At 39.8% G+C, this 20,821-nt stretch overlaps 1 protein-coding gene across 3 annotated transcripts in view; it reads left to right on the top strand.

The window, feature by feature from the left end:
- Window positions 1-20,821, top strand: part of MAGI3 (membrane associated guanylate kinase, WW and PDZ domain containing 3) — a 211,099-nt gene that overhangs the window by 142,494 nt on the left and 47,784 nt on the right. For all 3 annotated transcript variants that reach the window (XM_084611306.1, XM_084611305.1, XM_084611307.1), the window contains 2 exons: window positions 11,298-11,392; window positions 13,303-13,497. In XM_084611306.1, the coding sequence (XP_084467432.1) occupies window positions 11,298-11,392; window positions 13,303-13,497 (290 nt within the window). The remainder of the gene's footprint in view (window positions 1-11,297; window positions 11,393-13,302; window positions 13,498-20,821) is intronic.

Genomic DNA, 20,821 nt, shown 5'->3' with positions numbered 1-20,821 from the left:
GGTTTAGATTGGATATTAGGAAAAACTTTTTCACTATGAGGGTGGTGAAACACTGGAATGCGTTACCTAGGGAGGTGGTAGAATCTCCTTCCTTAGAGGTTTTTAAGGTCAGGCTTGACAAAGCCCTGGCTGGGATGATTTAACTGGGAATTGGTCCTGCTTCGAGCAGGGGGTTGGACTAGATGACCTTCTGGGGTCCCTTCCAACCCTGATATTCTATGATTCTATGCTGTCGCCCAGTATATTACCCTTTGCTAAAATCAGTGAGATGTGCAACCCCTTCCCCCCCCCCCCCCCAGCTAGATGCTAGGTCTCTATTATATTTGCATCTCTTCTTTAGATAGAACATTTTAGAAAGAGTTCATGTTAAACACACCAGTAATTTTAAAACTCTCACATATATTGCTTTTTCTTTTTTAAAACCTGTATTGTTGTACCATGATCTTGAATCTGTCTTGCTGTACATTTTTTCATTGAGCCCTGTTTTTATTACTATAATGTTTTCTATTAAGACACACAATAATATTTAATATCTGTTTTTGTTCTCTTATCCTGTTTCCGTCCTTATGCATTCCCCCATGGCCACCTGGTCCCTTGTAGCTTTGGGAGCCTGGCCTTTGGTTAATTCCTCTATCAGCATATTATTTCTGTGCTGGGGTGTGTGGGGAAGTGTCTTCTGTTTATACGGACGTGTGTGTGTGTGTGTGTTTCTTAAGAACCAAGCCTTATCTAATCTGATCAAACATCTTTATAACACTAGGCATTATGAGATTATTATACCATCAATGAGTTCACATATTCTTAAAATTTTCCACTGTTGATGACCCTTCTCCAACCAATATACATTTTAGAATGTTTATGATAACTCTATAGTCAAACTTACTTCACCGGGGTGATCTGAGTCTCCTATTTTATTATTAACTTTTGTTATTAATCAATGTAAATTAACTATAATGTTATACCCATTAGGCGTGCTGTATCCACATACACTATCCTGGGTGCTGCCCAGCCCAGCTTCCATTCCATATATTCCTTTTGTCATTATAACCACATGGATAGAATATCCATTATTATTGTAATATTACATATACTAATTTTGTTGTTCTGGATCTGGACAGTTTATTCTGCTCTCATAATCTGTCCTTTTGTCTTGACAATGTATCTTTTTGAGCTGTTCAGGTTCTCTATGATGTCACTGATTCCCAGTGATTTCTGGGAAAGCCTTTGATCCCATTCAGATTGTTCTGGAACTGATTTAACCATTTCCATTTTTGTAAGTATCTGTTCCCCTTTTTTTGGATCTGAGTTAGACACATCAGTCCTTCCATTTAAAGGACAGTCTAAATGAGAACCCTCATTTGTATTGTACATTGTTCTATCTAAGAAGTGTAGTCACCTGGTATAGTTCTCTTTGCTTTCTAAAGGTTGAGGTTACCAGATCTGGGAAAATTTGTACGGGCTGGTTAAGAATCATCAGTGGGTCAGCTCTCTCCCTCATTGCCCTGAGAATTTTATCCTTGTTGTGGTAGTGGTAGAGAGAAGACCATCACGTTTTTTAATCTGGAACCTGCTGGAGGCCTGGGGGAAAGGGATCTGTGAGCTCTCCAAATATGAATGTGATAAATATTGCCCAGTTTTAATATGTCATGGAAACTATTGTCCGTGTGCCCAACAGATTTTTCCCTTCAGTCTCCTCTGGAATATATTTAATCCTTATGTAATTCTTGTATTCTGTTTTCCATGTCCTCCAGCTTTAATTCTGTGTTTTCCTCTTTTTTCCAGTTGTTTCAATTTTTTCAGTTAGATTAATAATGCTGTCCAATTGGTCATTTAATCCTGCTTCTACATCTAATATTTTCCCATTAATTTCATTTTTGTATTTTTATTGTAAGCCTGGAACTCTTCTCTCCTCTCCTCTCCTTATTCATCTTTTTGATTTCTTACAGCAGGTCCTTTAGGTCAGCCTCAGTGACTGGTGCATCTCCACCTGCCTCCGTTAATTTGTTTGTTGCCAGGAAAATTACTGTTTTGTTTTTGGGTGGGGAGGGGAAGAGATCTTTATTGGAGGATTTCTTTCTTTTCCCAAACATCTAGATTTTCTCTTTTCTTCTTGCTTGTTGTGCCTCTTTCAAGATGACTGCTACCGCACTCCCCCTCTGTTTGTCTGAGCTTTCCAAAATGGCCATTGCTATATTTCCTCCCCCAGCCACAATAGTACAATTTTATTTTATTTCTTTACATTTTGTTGCACTCACCCACTGTCTCTGTACAGGATGTTGAGGATCCAGTTCAACATCTCCAAGCTCGGAGTCATTTTAGTAAAAAGAAAAGGAGTACTTGTGGCACCTTAGAGACTAACCAATTTATTTGAGCATAAGCTTTTGTGAGCTACAGCTCACTTCATCGGATGCATTTTAGTATGTTCTTTAGGCTGATTGCCCTGGATTCTGTTGCTGTTTTTTCTCCCAGAGCCTGGTACCTGCCAGCTCTCTTCAGCCTTCTTTTATTTTTCTTCTCAAAACTGGCTCCACAGGTGTGGTGATTCATATTTAAAGCACAGAACTGTGGATTCACGTTGGCTTGGTTCTTTTTATTCTTCTTAAATTGGTTTCATTTATTCCCCCTTTCTTGCAGAGAGCTGGATTAACCCAGCAACCCTGTATGCTTCCCCCACCCCCCGGTTTTGTTTCTTGAGGCTGCAGCTTTGCAGGGGTGACTGGAACTGTGATGCTTTGCATTATGTACCTTTCTTTTCTGTGTCCTCCCGTTAGAACACAACTGGTTAACTGATTCCTGCATACATGACATAATGTGGAATTTATGGCAAATGAGATAAATGTTTTCCCAATAGAATACTGGTAAAAAACAGACTTTAACAGATTTTGCTGTGGATGCTGAATTTTTCTTCCCATTCAACACCACGTTTCATTTAGCAGGAGGTCCAGTTGTTCTCATTGTCTGGTGTGTGTTCTTTTGAAGACTATCAAAATTATTTGTGCTTAGATTTCAGAACCAAACACAAATTAAATTTAAACTTGAAGCTTGCAGTGAGTGCTTGGGCAGCATCAACTGGTGTCAGTGTTGATCTGAATTCCAAGGGAACAGAGAAGAGAAGCTTGTTCTGTTGGATTGCTAATGTGAGCTGCTCCTACAGCCTGCTGTATTAACAGTCACAACAGGAGGAAGTAGGGAGGTGGGTGATATTCCTTGCATCTGCAGCAGCACAGTGGAGGGGTAGATCTGGGTCCTGCAGCTTGCCCCACTTGCACTGATCCTCTCCTCTGCTCCATACCCTCCTGAATTAGTTTGGTGTACTCCAGGTTGGAGGAACACTACAGTAGGCTCTCTTAAGAGATTACCAGTATGGCTGCCAATTATTGCCACTTGTGATGGGAATGTTTGCTAAAATGGAGCTGAACAAAAAGCACATACAAGTCACAGCACACAGCAAGTCTTGTATGGCAGTAACTTATAGTCACTGTAACTTTGTCCATATTCATACCAGTGTATCCAAAGGGAAAGGGCTTGTTCCCTAGTGCAAATCCCTGGGATATTCAGTCCCAACCAAAGCAGAACATACAAGAGCAAGTTGCAACAGTTCCTACAGTGCTCTACCCCAATGGAAAAAGTCATGAAAGTGCTCAGTGATCTTTAACAGCAAAGAACTGTGATGATGTAAGACATTTCCTAGGGCAGGCATACTTTACGGTTGAGTAATTTATTAGATTTTCAAAATACAGACTGTACTCAGGGTACAGATGAGCAGAGATGGGTGCACTGTGGAGACTGTGGCTTGGTTCCCAGACTGTTGAAGTTTTGCATCACCAGCACAGTAATCTGCAGTGAGTTGACTGATGGAGGTAAAGGTCTGGTACCTGAATAGTTGCTCTGCAGAGCAGTTACTTGTTAAACCAGATATCTTCTTTATTGTTACTGATGGTGATACTCACCAATGGCTTTAGTGGTTTTGATATGTAAAGGAGCATGGATGAAAATCTAAAATTGAGAATAAATAATTTTGATAGAAAATTTGGAGAAAAATTTGGTAGTACAGATTTCTGGCCTTCTTAATAATACAATGATTTGTATAGAATTCTAGTTGCTGGAAGCCCAAGGTGGCCCACAACCTTCCTACTTCAGAGTTTTGTAGATTCATAAAACGTGTTCATGAGCCATAATATTCCAAATCCCTGAGGCGGAAGCATTTGCATTAGTAATTCTGCATGGGTCAGTAGTTCTGTTTTCTGGAATGAGTTAAAAGTAATCTTTTGACATCTTCATGTTTTTCAATGAAAAGCTGATAGGCGTTTATTCAGGATGGTGCATTCATTCAGATATGCTGTAGAAGAGACACTGCTTTACTCTTAGAAAGATTCCTTATTCAAGAGATACTCATACCTGTTACATATTTTATTGTGTGCTTAATCCTAATTTATGAAGACAGTGCTGTTTGCAATGGTCTTTATCATGTGAAGGAATAATATAAGGCTCTGTGTTTTGGAGGAAGCTGAAGTATTAGATTCCTTTGCTTGGACAATAAATCCTTGTTGATCACTTCTCCTATGCACGCTCGACATAACTGCTCTTGCCTCTTCTGGCATGATAGGGAGTCTCCAGAGAATTAAGTAAAAACTGGATGACTGCCTAAACAAGAGACTAAAGGAGGGACATTTTGCACCTGAGAACCTTACTACAAGAGACAACCCAGGGCAAAACTTCAGTTTCCTTCAGAGTTCATATTGTATTAAGCAGAAATATTCAACTCACTATGGAAAAAATAGCTGAGCAAAAATTGGGATTATAAGGATTTAGTCAAAAATGATACTTGAGAAAAATCTAAAAACCCAGTTTTTCCTCTGCTGTGCCTCATTCAGAGATACCCAGAGGCAAAAATATATGTTACATTTCTGTTCTATAAAGCTAATCTGAAAGTTTGGTCTTTATTTTTTTTTTTTTATTGAAAGCCTTTTTAAAAGGTTTTACTGTAGCTGGGGAACAAAGGCAAAAAAAAAAAAAAAAAAAACACCCAGCAGAAAGCTAAACTGAGTTTTTTGATGTGGGCTGTTGAGCTTCTGGGTTTCTCATGCAGTTAGAAAGTCCTCCAAGACTTTCACATTAAAAGTATTGCATTACTATTTTTCAGGTAATCCTTCAGTTACGAAATTAGAAATTGATAATCTTGAAGAGCCAATGCTCTTCTTCAGATGCTGCTTTGAAATTATTTGAAGATGGCTGCACCTGTATCTTAGCTGTTCAAAGTAATTTCCTTCCTAAATTCTGATTTCCTTCAAAAAACGAATTGCATAGGAGTAGTTCCATGTAGCTGGAAAATTTAAAACATATATCTGCATTCTGAATAACACACATAGCAAGCAGCCCAAATAATGCTGCTTCATTGCACTAGCTTCCATAAATGAATTCGATTCTTGAGCAACTATTAAAAGCTATGGTTTAAGAAAAATGTATATGGAAGGAGTTCTCTAAGATCTATTAGCATAATTGGAAAAACACTATTGCTGCAGTGCGTAATGAGGTCCTCCAAAGTAAAGTTACCTGTGATGTGTGTACTACTCTGAAGTCCATTTTCTTTCATCTTAGTAAAAAGAACAGGAGTACTTGTGGCACCTTAGAGACTAACAAATTCATTTGAGCATAAGCTTTCGTGAGCTACAGCTCACTTCATCGGAAGCATTCAGTGGAAAATACAGTATTTTCCACTGAATGCGTCCGATGAAGTGAGCGGTAGCTCACGCTCAAATTTTAGTCTCTTAGGTGCCACAAGTACTCCTTTTCTTTTTGCGAATAAGGACTAACACGGCTGCTTCTCTGAAACCTTTTCATCTTAGTAGAACTCACTCAGCCACTGTACATTCCTTAGCTCCCAAGCACAGCCTCTGACGGGTTTGGGCCCTTTGGGGTGACACCTGATGTGCTGGGGTTTAACTGAGTCGGCCTGTTCTGCCAGCCTGGGTTCCCTTTACCTGGTCTTGCTGGGCTAGGCTTACAAGCCTCTTCCAGCCAAGCACATAGGCAGGGCCAAACCCAGCTACAGAGAGAGACAGAGATCCGCTCTGCAAAGATTTAGCCTTTGGGGCTTGCTCCAAAACTCTGGTGCCCACTCCCTTTAAAGGGTACAAACCCAAAGGTTTTATGAAATTCGCCCCCTCCCTCAATGTGGAGGGAGATATGCACAACTTCTTGCCCCTTCCCCCCGTTAGAAATTACATAAATTGGGTTATATTATAACCAAGCAATACGTTTATTAATTACAAAAGGTGAATTTTAAGTGAATATAAGAGAGAACAGACAGAACAAAGCAGATTACTGACCAAATAAAGCAAAATATGCAAGCTAAGCTCAATATTCTTAAGAAACAGGTTACAAAATGTAGATTCTCACCCTAAATGTTGTTTTAGGTAGGTTACAAAGTTTCTGTGGTTCAGAGTTCCAATTATTGCTTTTCAGACTTAGGGTGACCAGATAGCAACTGTGAAAAAACAGGACCCGGCGGGGGTGGGTGGGTGGTAGTAATAGGCACCTATATAAGAAAAAGTTCCAAAAAACTGGACATCTGGTCACCCTATTCAGACTGGACCCCTGTCTTGGTCTGGACTCCCAGCCCTACCTTCCCTTCAGGTGGCTTTAGCGGTCTTTCTTCTTGGGCAGACAGGCCATGGAGAGGAGTCCCCTTTGCCTTCTTCCCCACCCTTAAATAGGATTTACATAAGGCGGGAAGCCTTTGCTTCTCAAACTTGACACCCCCCCCCCTTCCCTTCCAGTGGAAAGTTACAAGAAGTCCCAGGTAATGTTTCATATCAGGTGACAAGACCCATGTCTCTGCAGGGCTGTGGCAGCCACTGCTCCTAGGCAGTCTCCAGGATCCATGGGGAGACTGAGATCTTTCACAGTCCATTGTCTCTGCTGATGGCCCATTAGACTTGTCTGGCTTTTCCATTGTTGTACGAGAAGCACTGGTTGGGGGTGACATCCAAAGTAACACATTTGAAATACAGATACGTATTCAATATTCCTAGCTTCAGATACAGAAATGATACAGGCATACAAACTGGATAATTGCATTCAGTAAATCATAACCTTTCCAATGATATCTCTCACGGGACCAGTATAAGATTGGATCTTACCAGTATAAGATTGGATCAAAAGAGAGATAATTTGCTTCTTCCTTGCTTCATTGGAACAAAAATTTAGCAGGAAGTCAGTCATTTCATCTTCCAAGCACTGTTTACAAAATGTGTTGACATTGTCTGTTTAAGACTGGATACGCAGTGTGTTTAGCATTGGAAATCTGCTGCAATGGGACTGATGGGTTACTTCTGGGTTCTGTTCTAATTCTGCCACTGCCTCATTGTGTGACCTCAATCAAGTCTCACAACCTCTGTGTTTCAGTATATCCAGAGAACTTTTTATAGATTGTAACTGACAGTTATGGCCATTTTCTGCAGTATCTTGGATAAGCCTTATTGAATTAAATTTAAGTATCTTAAAAGCTCATTGTGTTAAAAATGCAACTGTTTGTTTTAGAGTGGGATTGTATGTAATTTGTCTAGGAGACATGACTAATGTAAACCTTGGGAAGTGTTATGAGCTTTGAAGCATTCTTTTAAACAATGCTAGGACAAGTATTAACTTGTTAGTTGAGTAGGTTTCCTGGGGGAATGCAAATGCCCACTTCCACCCCGTTTGAAGCTTCTCCATGCGGAGGTGATCTTTGTCTACAAATGACCTATTTCCAGGGTCAAAAGACCCAAATTGCATAAAGGAGTAACTCTCAGGTTCATGAGTGTTCTTGTTCTGAGCAAATGGAGTTATGAACTTGTGGACTGTTCATTGGCCAGAGCACTTGGAGTCAGGGAGATCTCGCGAGTAAGCTTATTTGCATGCTTGTAGGTTCTTTTATTGTTGTTAATGTTCTCTCTGTAATACATTTATTCTTAAGGCAAAAGCGTTTCCTTAGAAAGAGCTTTGTGGCAATTATGCTGTTTACTACCTCTAAGGAGAAAAGGAAAGCTGGTTGGCTTAGTCAGTATGACTTTGCGGGGGAATTTGCAGTGTAGCCATGGAGCTATGTAGCCCAGAAGTACCCAGGAGAGAGGGAGAGACGTGTCTGCTCAAGAGAGGCAACAGCTGTGGCGCTGAAACCCTAAGAATAGGTCCCTTGCAGGACCACAGAGGGGGAATTGAGGCGCAGTTGCCCTCAGCTGCAACTAACCATTTTTAAAATTGTATGAGAATACTGACCCATATCTCAGGGGGCATCGAGACTTCGAGGATAAAATCTTCGATGGCTTTTTTTAATGGTATTACTGTATACTTTATTTTTTATGCTATACCTTGTATAAAGATTCAATCACCTTTTTTTCTAGTTTGTTTTTTAAAGAAAGTAATTGGATTTAGATACTCCCTCTGCAGAAATATATGAGGAGTATAGGTAATGCAAGTAATAATGACTACCTAATGAAATAAAGCCTTTAAGGTAAAACATATGTCCTGCTCATAAAAACTGTGATTAAATGAGTGTCAAAACAGGTTAGATAAGTTTACTGTTTTCTGGCAAACCACAGTAGACAAAAACCACAGTATAGCAATTAGGCTAGGTGAAGAAGAGCCCATATTCAGCTCTGATGTTGGTCAACATGAATCAGTACATTTAAATAAAAAATCTATTCAATTGACTTCAGTGGGTAAGTACGTACTTGTTTAGTAAGTCCTAAAGGGCACATTCTGTCCCCTGATAAATGCATATGGGAACCGTTGGTGCATAATCAAAGACAATATGGACTGTAATTTATTAAAACTGAAAGCACATAAAGCCTAGGATTTTCAAAGGAGTCTGAGGGAGTTAGGTGCCCAAATCCCACTGAATTTGCATCCCTTATGCTCCTTTGAAAATCCAGACAAAATCTCATTTGTTTTTCATTTTTATGGTGTTTATTTACTACATTTCTTTCAGCTTTGGATAGATTAGACTGGTCTGACTTTCTAGGCTCCTGCACTAGTCAAACTCGAGCTTTGTGCATTCCAGTGCTACAGGGGAAAGTTGGCATTTAAAATATTTAAAATATTTGTTTTTTTCAGTGTAACATTTTCATGAGTAGTAAAATTTAGTTGTTTAATAAGACTGCCCCTTATTTTTGCAACATCTGATTTTACAGTTTACATTACCTGGCAGTGTCTGCTTTAACATAATAGTGAAGTTCATAATTTTTCAACACGTAATTTATGATTACAGATTTTAATTAGGAAAAAAGTTTTGATTCTTTTCAGGAATACAATTAATGGAACGCGCCCCTGTGGCGGGTTGTCGCTCCCAGGGTACAGTCTGGAAGCAGGTGAAACTACTGGCTCCCCTAACCATTCAGCTGGGTCGTCCCTCTCACACTGCTCTGCTGGTGATTCAGCCAGCCTCTCCAGGCCTTGTCATCACCCAGCATGACAGCAGATTGCATCACACCCCCAACTGAGCTCCCTGAGTGCTGTACCTAAGCCCCTCAAGGACAGACAAAACAAAACAGCAAATTTCCTAGCTCCCCAGCCTTGCACCCTCGCTGGAGGATAAACTTAGTATTATACCATCTTGCACTGCACAGGGATCTGTACAGTGCAAGCTCATTAATACAGTTCGCTTTCCCGTTGATGTGCGAAAGATATGCACAACAAGCCTGTGTTAACCAAGCTGAGATTTTCCCAGACACTTCACTTAAAGACACACTGGTTAACATAAAACAAGTTTATTAACTACAAAAAGTTATTAAGTGATTATAATGACAGCAAGCAGATCAAACAGCAAACAGATTACCTAGCAAATAAATAAAAAACTGCAAACTAAGCCTGATATACTAGATAGGATTTGAATTAGCAATTTCTCACCCTGACTGATACAAGCAGTCCACCAAGTTTCCATACACAGGCTAGAAATCCCTTTAGCCTGTGATCAGCACTTACCCCAGTTCAGTCTTTGTTCCTCAGGTGTTTCCAGGTGTTCCCTTGTGTGGGGAGTGAGGCCCTGAGATGATGTCACTCCCCACCTTATATAGTTTTTCCATATGGCTGGAGCCCTTTTTTCAAAGCTAAGTTCCCAGCCTAGTTTGTGGAAAAATACAGGTACCAAAATGGAGTTCAGTGTCATGTGGCCTGGTCACATGCCCTTGCATGTCTTGCTGAGTCATAGCAGCCATTACTCATTGGCTGGCTGAAATGTTCACAGGAAGGCTAAGCTCTTCCATGGTCCATTGTCCTTGTTGATGAACCATTGTTGTACCTGAAAGACTAGTTGTGGGTCTTACCTAGAGTAAGCACATTTGAAATACAAATACATTGTCAATATTCAAAACTTCAGATACAAAATTGATACATGTACAGAAATAGGATAATCATATTTGGCAAATCATAACTTTTCCAATGACACCTCATGTGACCCATCTTGTACAAAAAGATTCATAATTATGCCATAATCATATCATATCATATATATATATAATCATCACTGTGATGAATATGAGGTGCAGTGTCACACCTCCATTCCTCCCTCACTAGAATTACAGGAAGTATATTAATCAAGCACTCTTAATGAAATTATATACCCCATAACCATATTCCTCAAAATCTGAGTTCTGAGCTTTTTCATCTTTTCAAGAATTGCAATCTGCAACTGAAACAAGGGGAAGGCAGGTATGCAGTGCTGAGATTGCATATACATTTTTTCTAACTGTGTGGAGCGCTTAATGTTCACGTAGTTAATGGAGAACAAAATGGATGCCAATCTTCCGTCTTTATGAGCAGGTTTGAGCATGGGTTCAGCCTATCTAAAGACAAACAAACCTCCTGTACTTTCAAGAAGCCTTGAATGATGGCTTAGCCACTTTCTGTGATTTGATGATTGGAACTCTTCACTAATAACGTTGCATGTCACTTTAAAATGGAGCCAAGTCACAAATTTTGTAAAAGAGAATGGAATTTACTGAACAGCGTGTCTCTTTGCTGAAACACATTATTATTAAGGCTCCTGAAGAGCCAGAACATGATTCACTTTGCTTCTATCAGCATCTTACAGGCACTGAAAGCCTCAATGGCTTTAAAAAGTAAATCAAAGTGTCTGGATAAAAAAGTCACTGTTATCCATATTGATTGTAATATTATCTTAGTGTTCATTGCTCCTTGGTGTTTATCTAAGATAAAGCAAAATAATATTTGAACTAAAACCACCTGTAGTTGGTTTCCCCATGAAATTGGAATAAAGCTTTTTACCCTGAAATTCTAACGTGTTTGTATATTTTCAGTCACATTAACCAGAAAACCCAGTTTGAAAATCCAGTATTGGAAGCCAAGAGAAAAAAACAGCTAGGACAGACTGATGTTGGCCCTTCAAAACCAGGTACTTTCAGTAGCTGTTTTTCACTATTAGCTGCAGTATCTTTATGAATGAAGAGCAGTCTCAAAAAAGAAGTTTTCTGGGTATTTTATTTCAAGTAGATCTTCATTTTGTGTTTTTCCCATTAGGTTAAATGTTCAGTGTGATCCCAAATAAGTCATTTTTTCCTGACTTCTATTGAGATGAAAACTTGGACTAAATTAACGTGCTTTAGTTTATGGAGTATAGGGAGTCCAGAAGTTAAGTTGAAAAGAACAATTTTAATCAGCATTTTCACATTTCTGGCATTTTGAATGTTTATTTATGAAACCTTGAAAATGTTGCTTTAATTTAGTTTATTGTATTTAATTCTGTAGCTTTTTCAGAACAAGTTACTGGTTCTGTAGCAGACAGCAGTCAGCTTAGGTCAGCTTGTGTCTGTCACCATCATTAGTAAACTATGCACATATAGCCTTAACAGGCTGCAGTTGGTCAAAGCTCAACTAATGTCTGACTATTGCAAGTTGAGTATGCATCTTCATATCTGAGTGTGTATGTACTATTAATTCCTTAAGGCAATATTAGTGTTTCCTGTCCCCTGGCCAGACCATTTGTAGCCTCCCCCCCCCCCCCCAAAGAAATTGTGGGGGGTTTGGAATGTTTTTTGCAGTTGAAACTGATCTAAGACCTTAAAGTTGCTTAAGCAGCTTAAACCATTCCAATGCTGGTAGTCAGCAGCAGCTTGAACATTCCATTTGGTTAGCCCCCAAGGGAGTTGGGAGAGCCAGTCAGAGGGTGGGGGTGAAGCAGCCGCACTGCCCTGTTAGGCTTCTGGCTCTTACCAGTTTTGAATTGGGCCTTGTTAAGAGATTTACAGAATCAAGGGAACTGGGAATGGGGACATGATAGTTCTAGTTCCAGCTCTGCTGCTGCTCTGCTTTATGGCCTGGGAAAGTCTTTTCACCTGTCGGTTCCCTTAGCCCATCAGTTAAATGTGGATAATATCAGTGGCCTAGCGACCTATTTCACAGTGGTGTTGCAGGGATTAACTACCCTTTGTAAAGTGCTTTGTGCATGTAAAGCATTATAAAGCTGTTGTAATGCACTCTTGTGGTGTATATGCACACAACACATCTGAATGCGTGCCTGAACACTTACTAAGGAATATGCATGCTCCAACACAGTTTTCAAATGCTCCTAACATTGTCAAATCAAAGCCAATTTTTTTCAAACTGAGTACAGACACTAACCCTCACAGTGGGTTATAACCATACCTACTTTCAACCTTTAGTCCTTTCAAAACTGTCATTTGATTTTTACAGTGAAAAGGTGCCTGTTTTCCACTCTTCCATAATTTCAGAAGTTGTTGTTGGTTTTGGTTAAATGTTCAAAAATTTCCTCTTGCCCCATCCTGTTTTGCAACCTTATGTGTATTCACAGTCATGTAAATTGAGTATTTTCAACCACCCTTTTTTCTTACCTTGTTAAACTATCTGGACTTACTTATGGGTCATTTCTTAGCAGAATTGCTGATGATGACAGATCATAGAATCATAGGACTGGAAGGGACCTTGAGAGATCATCTAGTCCAGTCCCCTGCCTCATGGCAGGACTAAGTATTATCTAGACCATTCCTGACAGGTGTTTGTCTAACCTGCTCTTAAAAAATCTCCAGTGATGGGGATTCCACAACCTCCCTAGGCAATTTATTCCGGTGCTTAACCATCCTGACAGTTAGGAAGTTTTTCCCAATGTCCAGCCTAAACTTCCGTTACTGCAATTTAAGCCCATTGCTTCTTGTCCTATTCTCAGAGGTTAAGAAAAACAATTTTTCTCCCTCCTCCTTGTAACAGCCTTTTACATACTTGAAAACTGTTATCATGTCCCCCCTCAGTCTTCTCTTATCCAGACTAAATGTGTTGACTTCTCTTTAGGTGCAGAACCAGAGAAGTCACTCTTCACCAGAGATCCAACCCAGCTTACAGGAGCCCTCTTACGGACATCATTGAAGAAAAGCACTATGGGATTTGGTTTCACAATCATTGGTGGAGACAGACCTGATGAGTTCCTCCAGGTGAAGAATGTGCTGAAAGACGGACCTGCTGCGCAGGATGGGAAAATTGCACCAGGTGAAGTAGCATTTCTCCATTTCAAGCTTGGCCAAAAGAGAGGGAAGCAGTTGATGGGCCATGGGGAATTAGATGACTCCACCTGCAGACATTCTTTTTGAAACGTTCTTTTTACCTGAAGCTGTTGTTTATCAGAGTGGGGAAAATATTATGCAGTGTCTAAAACCCTCCATTAGAAAAGAAGTAATATGTTAATACAAATCCATGTTTTGGAAATTTGTGAGAGTTCAGTGGTTCTGTCTATTGCAAATCTTGTGCTGCATGTTACAAAAGATTATTGTCAAGCTCCACCAATGGGCCACTTGAAGGATTCCTTGAACCTATCGTGTTCATTTTATTGTTTGTTTGTGTCAGTACTTCCTGTTTGGAGCTCCATTGTGCTGGGCAACACATGTAGAAAGTAGCAGTCCATTTCCCCCAAAGCTTATGATCTAATTTAAGATAAGACTCTACAAATGAGTATAACAAACAGAGTAGAGGAGGGATAATTGGATAATAAATATTTATTACATTGTAGTCCTTAATGAGCTAGCTCAAGGTGATGGTAGTATGAATGTTAAACCTTGCTGCTTATGTGTGGTGTTGTCATGGCATAAATTATAATGTGAGTTATTTTTTACAGTATTTGTTTCGTGAGCTTAGTTTCCTCTGCCAATCGTGGTTAATTGTTCCTAATAAAATTGGAGCTGGTAGGCTGAGAATTTAAAAGGTTGAAATTATACTGTTCTACAATGTTTCTTTCTTTTGAGTCTTCTTAGCTTCCAGGGTTTTGATGCTGAGGCCGTGTGCAATGTAGTAATATTCCAAAGACAATTAGTTTTGTTAAAATAGTTACTGAATCTAGAGAAGTATGTAAAGAGATTTTCTCAAATAGTTTTAACATTATATTGGACTGGCTTCTTACGATGATTTGGCCTGTTTTGTATACTTCTCAGTCTAGTATGTATGTTGCCTAGTCACAGCTAAACTATTGTGATTCTGCCTCTAGTACAGTGATACTCAACTGAGTCTCGCAAGCTGCAATTGGCTCTTTGCAGCACATATTAAAACACACTGCTTTAATTATTAACCAATCAGAATGTTTTTACTATCTTATTAACTAATTGTAATTGATAAAATGCTTGGTCAGTCATTTTGCTCTGAGAATAAATATATATAATATATAAAAACTATGTATTTCCCCCATTATACTGTTTAAATATGAATCTATAGTACTATAGTAAATGAAATAATGAATTTACGCTACTGTGTTCTTGTGGTTAATGCTGATTGTTAATGTGGCTCCTAAACCCCTGAGGTGTGAGTATCACTGCTCTGGTATTTGGTATCAGTTAGATTTCTGTTAATGTAGGCCATGTACAGATTACATCGTACATGTTGATTTTTATAGACCACCACAGTCTTCTTTAGGATTCTTGGAAAGTCTAGCTTCCACATACGATAAAATTTATACGTTTTGTCTAGTGTACAGTTTTTACCATTTTAAACACATTTAGTCATATGGATACTTTCTTGAGTTTTCCGTTCTTTTCAACAAATGATTATTGCTACAAGATGAATAATTTGTGTGACTATTCCGTTGGTATCAGTATGTAATTTTGTTTTCTAACCTGGATTAGATTTCTTAATGATCTAGCTTGAAACTCATTTGCTTGCCAAGAGAGGCTTGAGGAACTCCAGTCACCAAGTAACTGGCCTTCCATTGGAGCAGTGGATTGTTTAGATTAGATTAGTTTAGTTGCTCCTGTGCTTTGTGACAAGAGGCAACCCAGTGTTTCCATTTCTGTACAACTAGTGCCATGTTTCTTGCGCCATTGTGGTCCGTTTCCATGACAATGACATCTTTTCAATGGTTCTCTTATGTGTTATCTATTGTCCTCCTCTTTTCCTTCTTCCATCAAGTGGTATGCAGTCAAGGGCTTCTCTAAGAGTACAAAAAGAAAAGGAATACTTGTGGCACCTTAGAGACTAACAAATTTAATTGAGCATAAGCTTTCGTGAGCTACAGCTCACTTCATCTGATGCATCCGATGAAGTGAGCTGTAGCTCACGAAAGCTTATGCTCAATAAATTGGTTAGTCTCTAAGGTGCCACAAGTACTCCTTTTCTTTTTGCAAATACAGACTAACACGGCTGCTACTCTGAAACCTGTCATTATCTAAGAGTACAGGTTTTGACATCTGCACAACATGCCCAAACCACTTCACCATTCTTTCTTGAATCGTTGTCTCTACAATCTGTTAGCCAGTCCTTTGTAATCATCAGCCTTAGGGACTTTAGACCACCACAGACACCAAGTATTCTCCGTAAGCCTCTCTGATGGAATGTATTGTCTTGTATCCGCATTGTTTCCATAAGTGTAACTTTACATGGACAGATAGTTATCCTGACTCACAACCGCAGGCCCAGGCTCCTCATTCAGTATATTCAGAGCAACTCATACCATGTTCAGGGTACCTTTATCTGTCACTGGTGGAAGTGCCTGGTAGTTTTGGATTCCCCAGATTTGGGAGCAGTGGGCCATTTTGCTACACCCACCCCACTCATTCAGCCAACATCTGTCCAAACTGACCGTCGCAAGGGTGATAAGTTAAGGGCTAGTTTCAGAAGTTGCTGATGTGCCACTGCCAGCAGCTATGTTTGTATGCCAGATCCTTAGAATCATTCAAAATATTTCCTAAAATTAAAATATAAAAATAAAAATTAAACTTTATAATAATCCTTTGCACTCATGCCGCACCATTTTTGCAAGGATCTCCATGTGCTTTACAAATCCCCTGTTAAGTGGTTTTGTTCTCATCTTACATGTGGGTTACAGAGAGGTGGAGTCATATGGCCTAAGTCACCCATTGAGTCAGTGGCAGAGACAAGGATAGATTCCGTTCTAACGACTGAACCTCACAGCCCTTCTTAAACATGTAAAATAGATGGAAAGTGTGTTAAGGATGTGGAGGTTATCTTGCAGAGGGAGCAGAGTTTGGGAAGACATGCTGATATGCACAGAACAGTGGGTGCTCTCTTCTCTCACTCCTCCTTTCTGTGGCAACCTTGGTGTGAAAGGGAGGAAGAAATAAGGCAAAGGTAAAAGGAAATATAAAAAAAATACTTGTGAAAAAAAGTGTTAGAAACTTAGTGTGTTAGTGAGATGTTTAGTCCTGAGTATTTGAGATGTGTGTAAACTATACATCTTATCTTTCTGTATGGAGAAGACAGGAGAAGCAAGGACAGCAGGGACTGGATGCTACTAGCTATTCCTTCTGTGTAATAAGTAGGAATTTTTCAGTCCATGCATCATTCACAACTCTACTTTGATTCCATAAAGGCAATACACTTTTCTAAACAAAAAAAGAGAGGGGTGTACTTTCTCTATGCTGCTGCTGCTGTCTGGAGAATAAGATCTAGTGGAACATTGCGTTTCATTTCCATTGCACAAATTCTGTCAATCACTGAGCAACATTTTTCAGCTCAAAGGCTATAAATAAGATGAGAGTTTTTTGCTGGTAGTTGGACGTGATGCCTATGCTTTAACAAAACTTTTTCAAAATCCGTGTCACTTCGGTGGCTTTTACTTCCTAGTGGTCCCATACATTGCTGCTAATCCACCTGCAGTATGTGTTGCCTGTCAGTTTTTCCTACCAGGCATTTTTAAGGCAAGGAATCCAATAAAGAAAGCACTCAAAGCACATGTAGGCAACACTTGCAGTGAGAGTGGTTCCTGTGCAGTATGTGCAGTAAAAATAAACGTTGGTGATTCTAGCAAATCACACACTGTGCTCTGCTATGCTTGAAGTGACTTAGCAAGGATTTCCTGTTTTGTGGACAGCACTTGTTCTCATAAGCTGCAGGCATTTGTAGGGAATGTCTGTGCTTACGTGTCTTTAATGCGCACATCCCTTGAACTGACAGCTGTAGGTTATGTTACTGTCTCTCCAGTTTAATAAAGGAACAGAATTTGTATAGCTTACTCTTTCTATTTAAGTATATTTTCCCCCTCCATGATGATGCAATACTGATGCCATCATAAAGTTCTTAGTCCATTGCCATGAAATACAAGCTCCACAGCATGAAGAAAAAGGAAGCAAAACTTAACATCGACATCTACTTCCTGAGCAAACGCAAGAAACAAAATATCCTCCCCTGAGGGCTCACTATCTATAACCCTCTGATCACTACATACAACTCCAAATATAGTGAACAGCTCTGCAGAAGGTCTTCAGAAAAACTGAGGAACCGTCTCCTGCACTTCACGTACTCCAGAAGGGACACCTCAAACAAGAAATCAACACATACTCCCATACACTGGAAAGAAAAAATCAGGAAACCTACCTGGAGATCATGAAAGAAACCCAAAACTATTAATTAAAAAAACAACAACAAACAAAAACCCCAAACCTGGTGACAGTTGTCCAGCACAGAAACAAAGAGTTGAACCAGCTACAACAACTCCACAACCCACAGAACACAAACACTGGGCAAAACCATGGCACCAGGACCCACATGGACACTACACAAAACCCCAACATCATCGATTTATTGAGACTATGCAACTGGAGCTAAATTATCTGTATTCCCCAAGTGATTGAACGACTGCCCTACCGCAGAACCTGATACCATACTAACGTGGAGAGCTAGAAGAATTCTTTCGTTGACTCCGCCTCAAAGAATTCTTTCATAGTAATGACAACACCACCCTCACCTACCACATCCCCATCAACAGTAAGAAGAAAAAAAGAATCATCTGACTGGACACCCCAAAGTGGATGAAACCACACACTTAATTATTACACTGATTGCTTCAGGAAAAAAATTGACACTGAAATCCTTAACAAAGATCACATCCACCACAATCTCTCCACTGCAGAGAGGACAGCTATGCAGTCCCTGAAATCCAACCACCAGATAGTGATCAGATCAGCAGACAAAAAGGGTGCCGTCATAGCTCTGAACTGTGATGACTGTCCGTGAGGCTAGCCAACAACTTTGACACCACCTACTATACAGACCTCGAAGACCACCCCTCACTACAGTTCACCAGGAACTGAAGGATATCAAATCCTTCCCCAAACAACTCCCAGGAGAAACTCTACAACCTCGTCCTCCAGAAATCTATCCCAGGGACCTTCTATGTGTTTCCCAAAATACAAAGTAGGGAACCCAGGTAGACCCATCATATCTGGCCACAGCACACTTACTGAAAGAATATCAGGACTCATAGAAACCATCTTCAATCCACTCAGCACAAAAAGGGCCAGCTTCCTCCAGGACACACCCTACTTCCTACAGGAACTCTGCAATGTTAACAGTCTCCCTCAGAATACCATGCTTGCCTTTATGGATGTCACCTCCTTACACACCACCATCCCTCACAATGACAGCATCTCTTTCTGTCTCTGATATCTACCCAAAACACATCAGCAAACTCATCTGTTTCATCCTTCACTCATAACACATCCTTCACTCATAACAATGTTACCTTCAATGACAAACACTTTGTCTAAACCATGAGAACAGCCACGGGCACTAGGATGACTCCCCAGTATTCCAGACTCTTTATGGACCACCTTGAGGAAGAATTTCTGGACAAATGCATCATGAAACGAATGATATACTTGAGATACATCAAAGGTATTTTTATTCTCTGCGCAATGAGCTGCACTCCCTCATAGATTTCCACCACAACTTCAAGAACCACCACCCATCCATCAAACTCTCTCTAAAACAATCCCCCACCGGCATCAATTTCCTGCATACCACAATCAGCTTCAACAATGGGACCCTACAGACAACTATATAGAAGAAACCCAAGATCACTAAGCTTACCTTCACAGATCCTGTAACCACCCCAGAGACACTAAGAAATCTGTTATCTATAGCTAGGCACTTAGATACCACAGTATTTGCTCTGAGGCGAAAGTCCTGGATACACCCATTAACACCCTTAAAACCGCCTTCATCAAGCAAGAACACTTTACCAAAGAAGTAGATCACAAAATACCCCAAGAGAATCTGCGTCAATATAGGAAGGAAAAACCCTCTGACTGCACCCTGCTAGTTATCACCTCCCACCCACACTGGAACCCAAACCAGGGTATCATTAGAGTTACAACTCATACAACACACACAGAGAAGGTGGAAGTTGCCATACAAACTGTAAGAGGCTAATTAGTTAAGATTCCACCTTGTATTTAGTTCTGACACTCTGAGTACTTTTCCCAGACCTGAAAAAGAGCTCTGTATAGGTCAGCAGCTTGTCTTTCACCAGTAGAAGTTGGTCCAATAAAAGATACTACCTTACCCATCTTGTCTTTCTGATCTGTTGCCAGGCAGACATTGTACTGGATGCCACATGCCCTATTTACATTTTTTTAGTTGCTTGGCAGTGTCAGATATTTTGATAGCACTTTCAGTAGCGTGAGCAATCCTGGGCCTTTGCATCCTGAAGTGTCCACTTAAATTCTTTAATAATTTCTGCAAAGAAAAAGGAAAGTACAAATTGTACAAATATATATACATATGTTTTAATTGAGCAGGAAGAGGGTTGGTTCCCACATAAATGCTTAAGGCTCAACTTTTCTGTTAGGAAAACCAAAATTTGTTGTCGGCAGCCTCACACACTCAAATGACCCTATAACAATAAATCTATGTACACACGTGCAGCTTAGCCCTTGGCCACGAAGCCTCCCAATGAAGGAAAAAATCACAAGGAAGTAGGTTTTGATTTTCAGTTTCTGTAAGCCCTGGTTAATAAATAACAATGAATAATAGTAAAAAAACGAATTCCCTGAGTGGCCTTCATAAGAAACAAAAAAATTATTCAGGAACAGCCTTTTCCTTTCAAAGGCACATGCACTAATAACCATTTTAAAGGACTGGGGTGACTTCAAGACTAATAACATCTGCTCTTTCAATTCTTGATTATTTTTTTTTTTCTGCTCTCCTTTTCCAGTTTGGGGCTGGGATGGGTCGCAGCTGCTCTTCATTCTTGCAGGATTTTCTAATTTTGGATTCTGGTTTATCTTAACCATGCATGACATAACAGCGGGCTTATGTGACATTGCATATTATTCTTGGATATTTAAATTGCTTACAAGAGGGCTGTGGAAACATTTGCCTTAAATCTTCCTTAGCTGTGTTGCTTGTTCCTCCATTTTTCTTAAGTTCTATCTCTCTCATTTAATTTAAATTTAAAAAAAGTATAAAACAGCTTGTCAGTATATAAGTGCAATATGCATTCAATTACCAAGTTATCTGAATGAAACACGTCCTATGGCTTGCATGTGGTCTAGTGATTAGAGCACTGGTCTGGGACTTGGGAGACCTGAAT

This window comes from Lepidochelys olivacea, assembly GCF_965140295.1.
Source record: "Lepidochelys olivacea isolate rLepOli2 genome assembly, chromosome: 21".
Lineage (NCBI taxonomy): Eukaryota > Metazoa > Chordata > Testudines > Cheloniidae > Lepidochelys > Lepidochelys olivacea.
The sequence above is the reverse complement of the archived record's forward strand: the minus strand, read 5'-3'. Positions and strand labels throughout refer to the sequence as shown.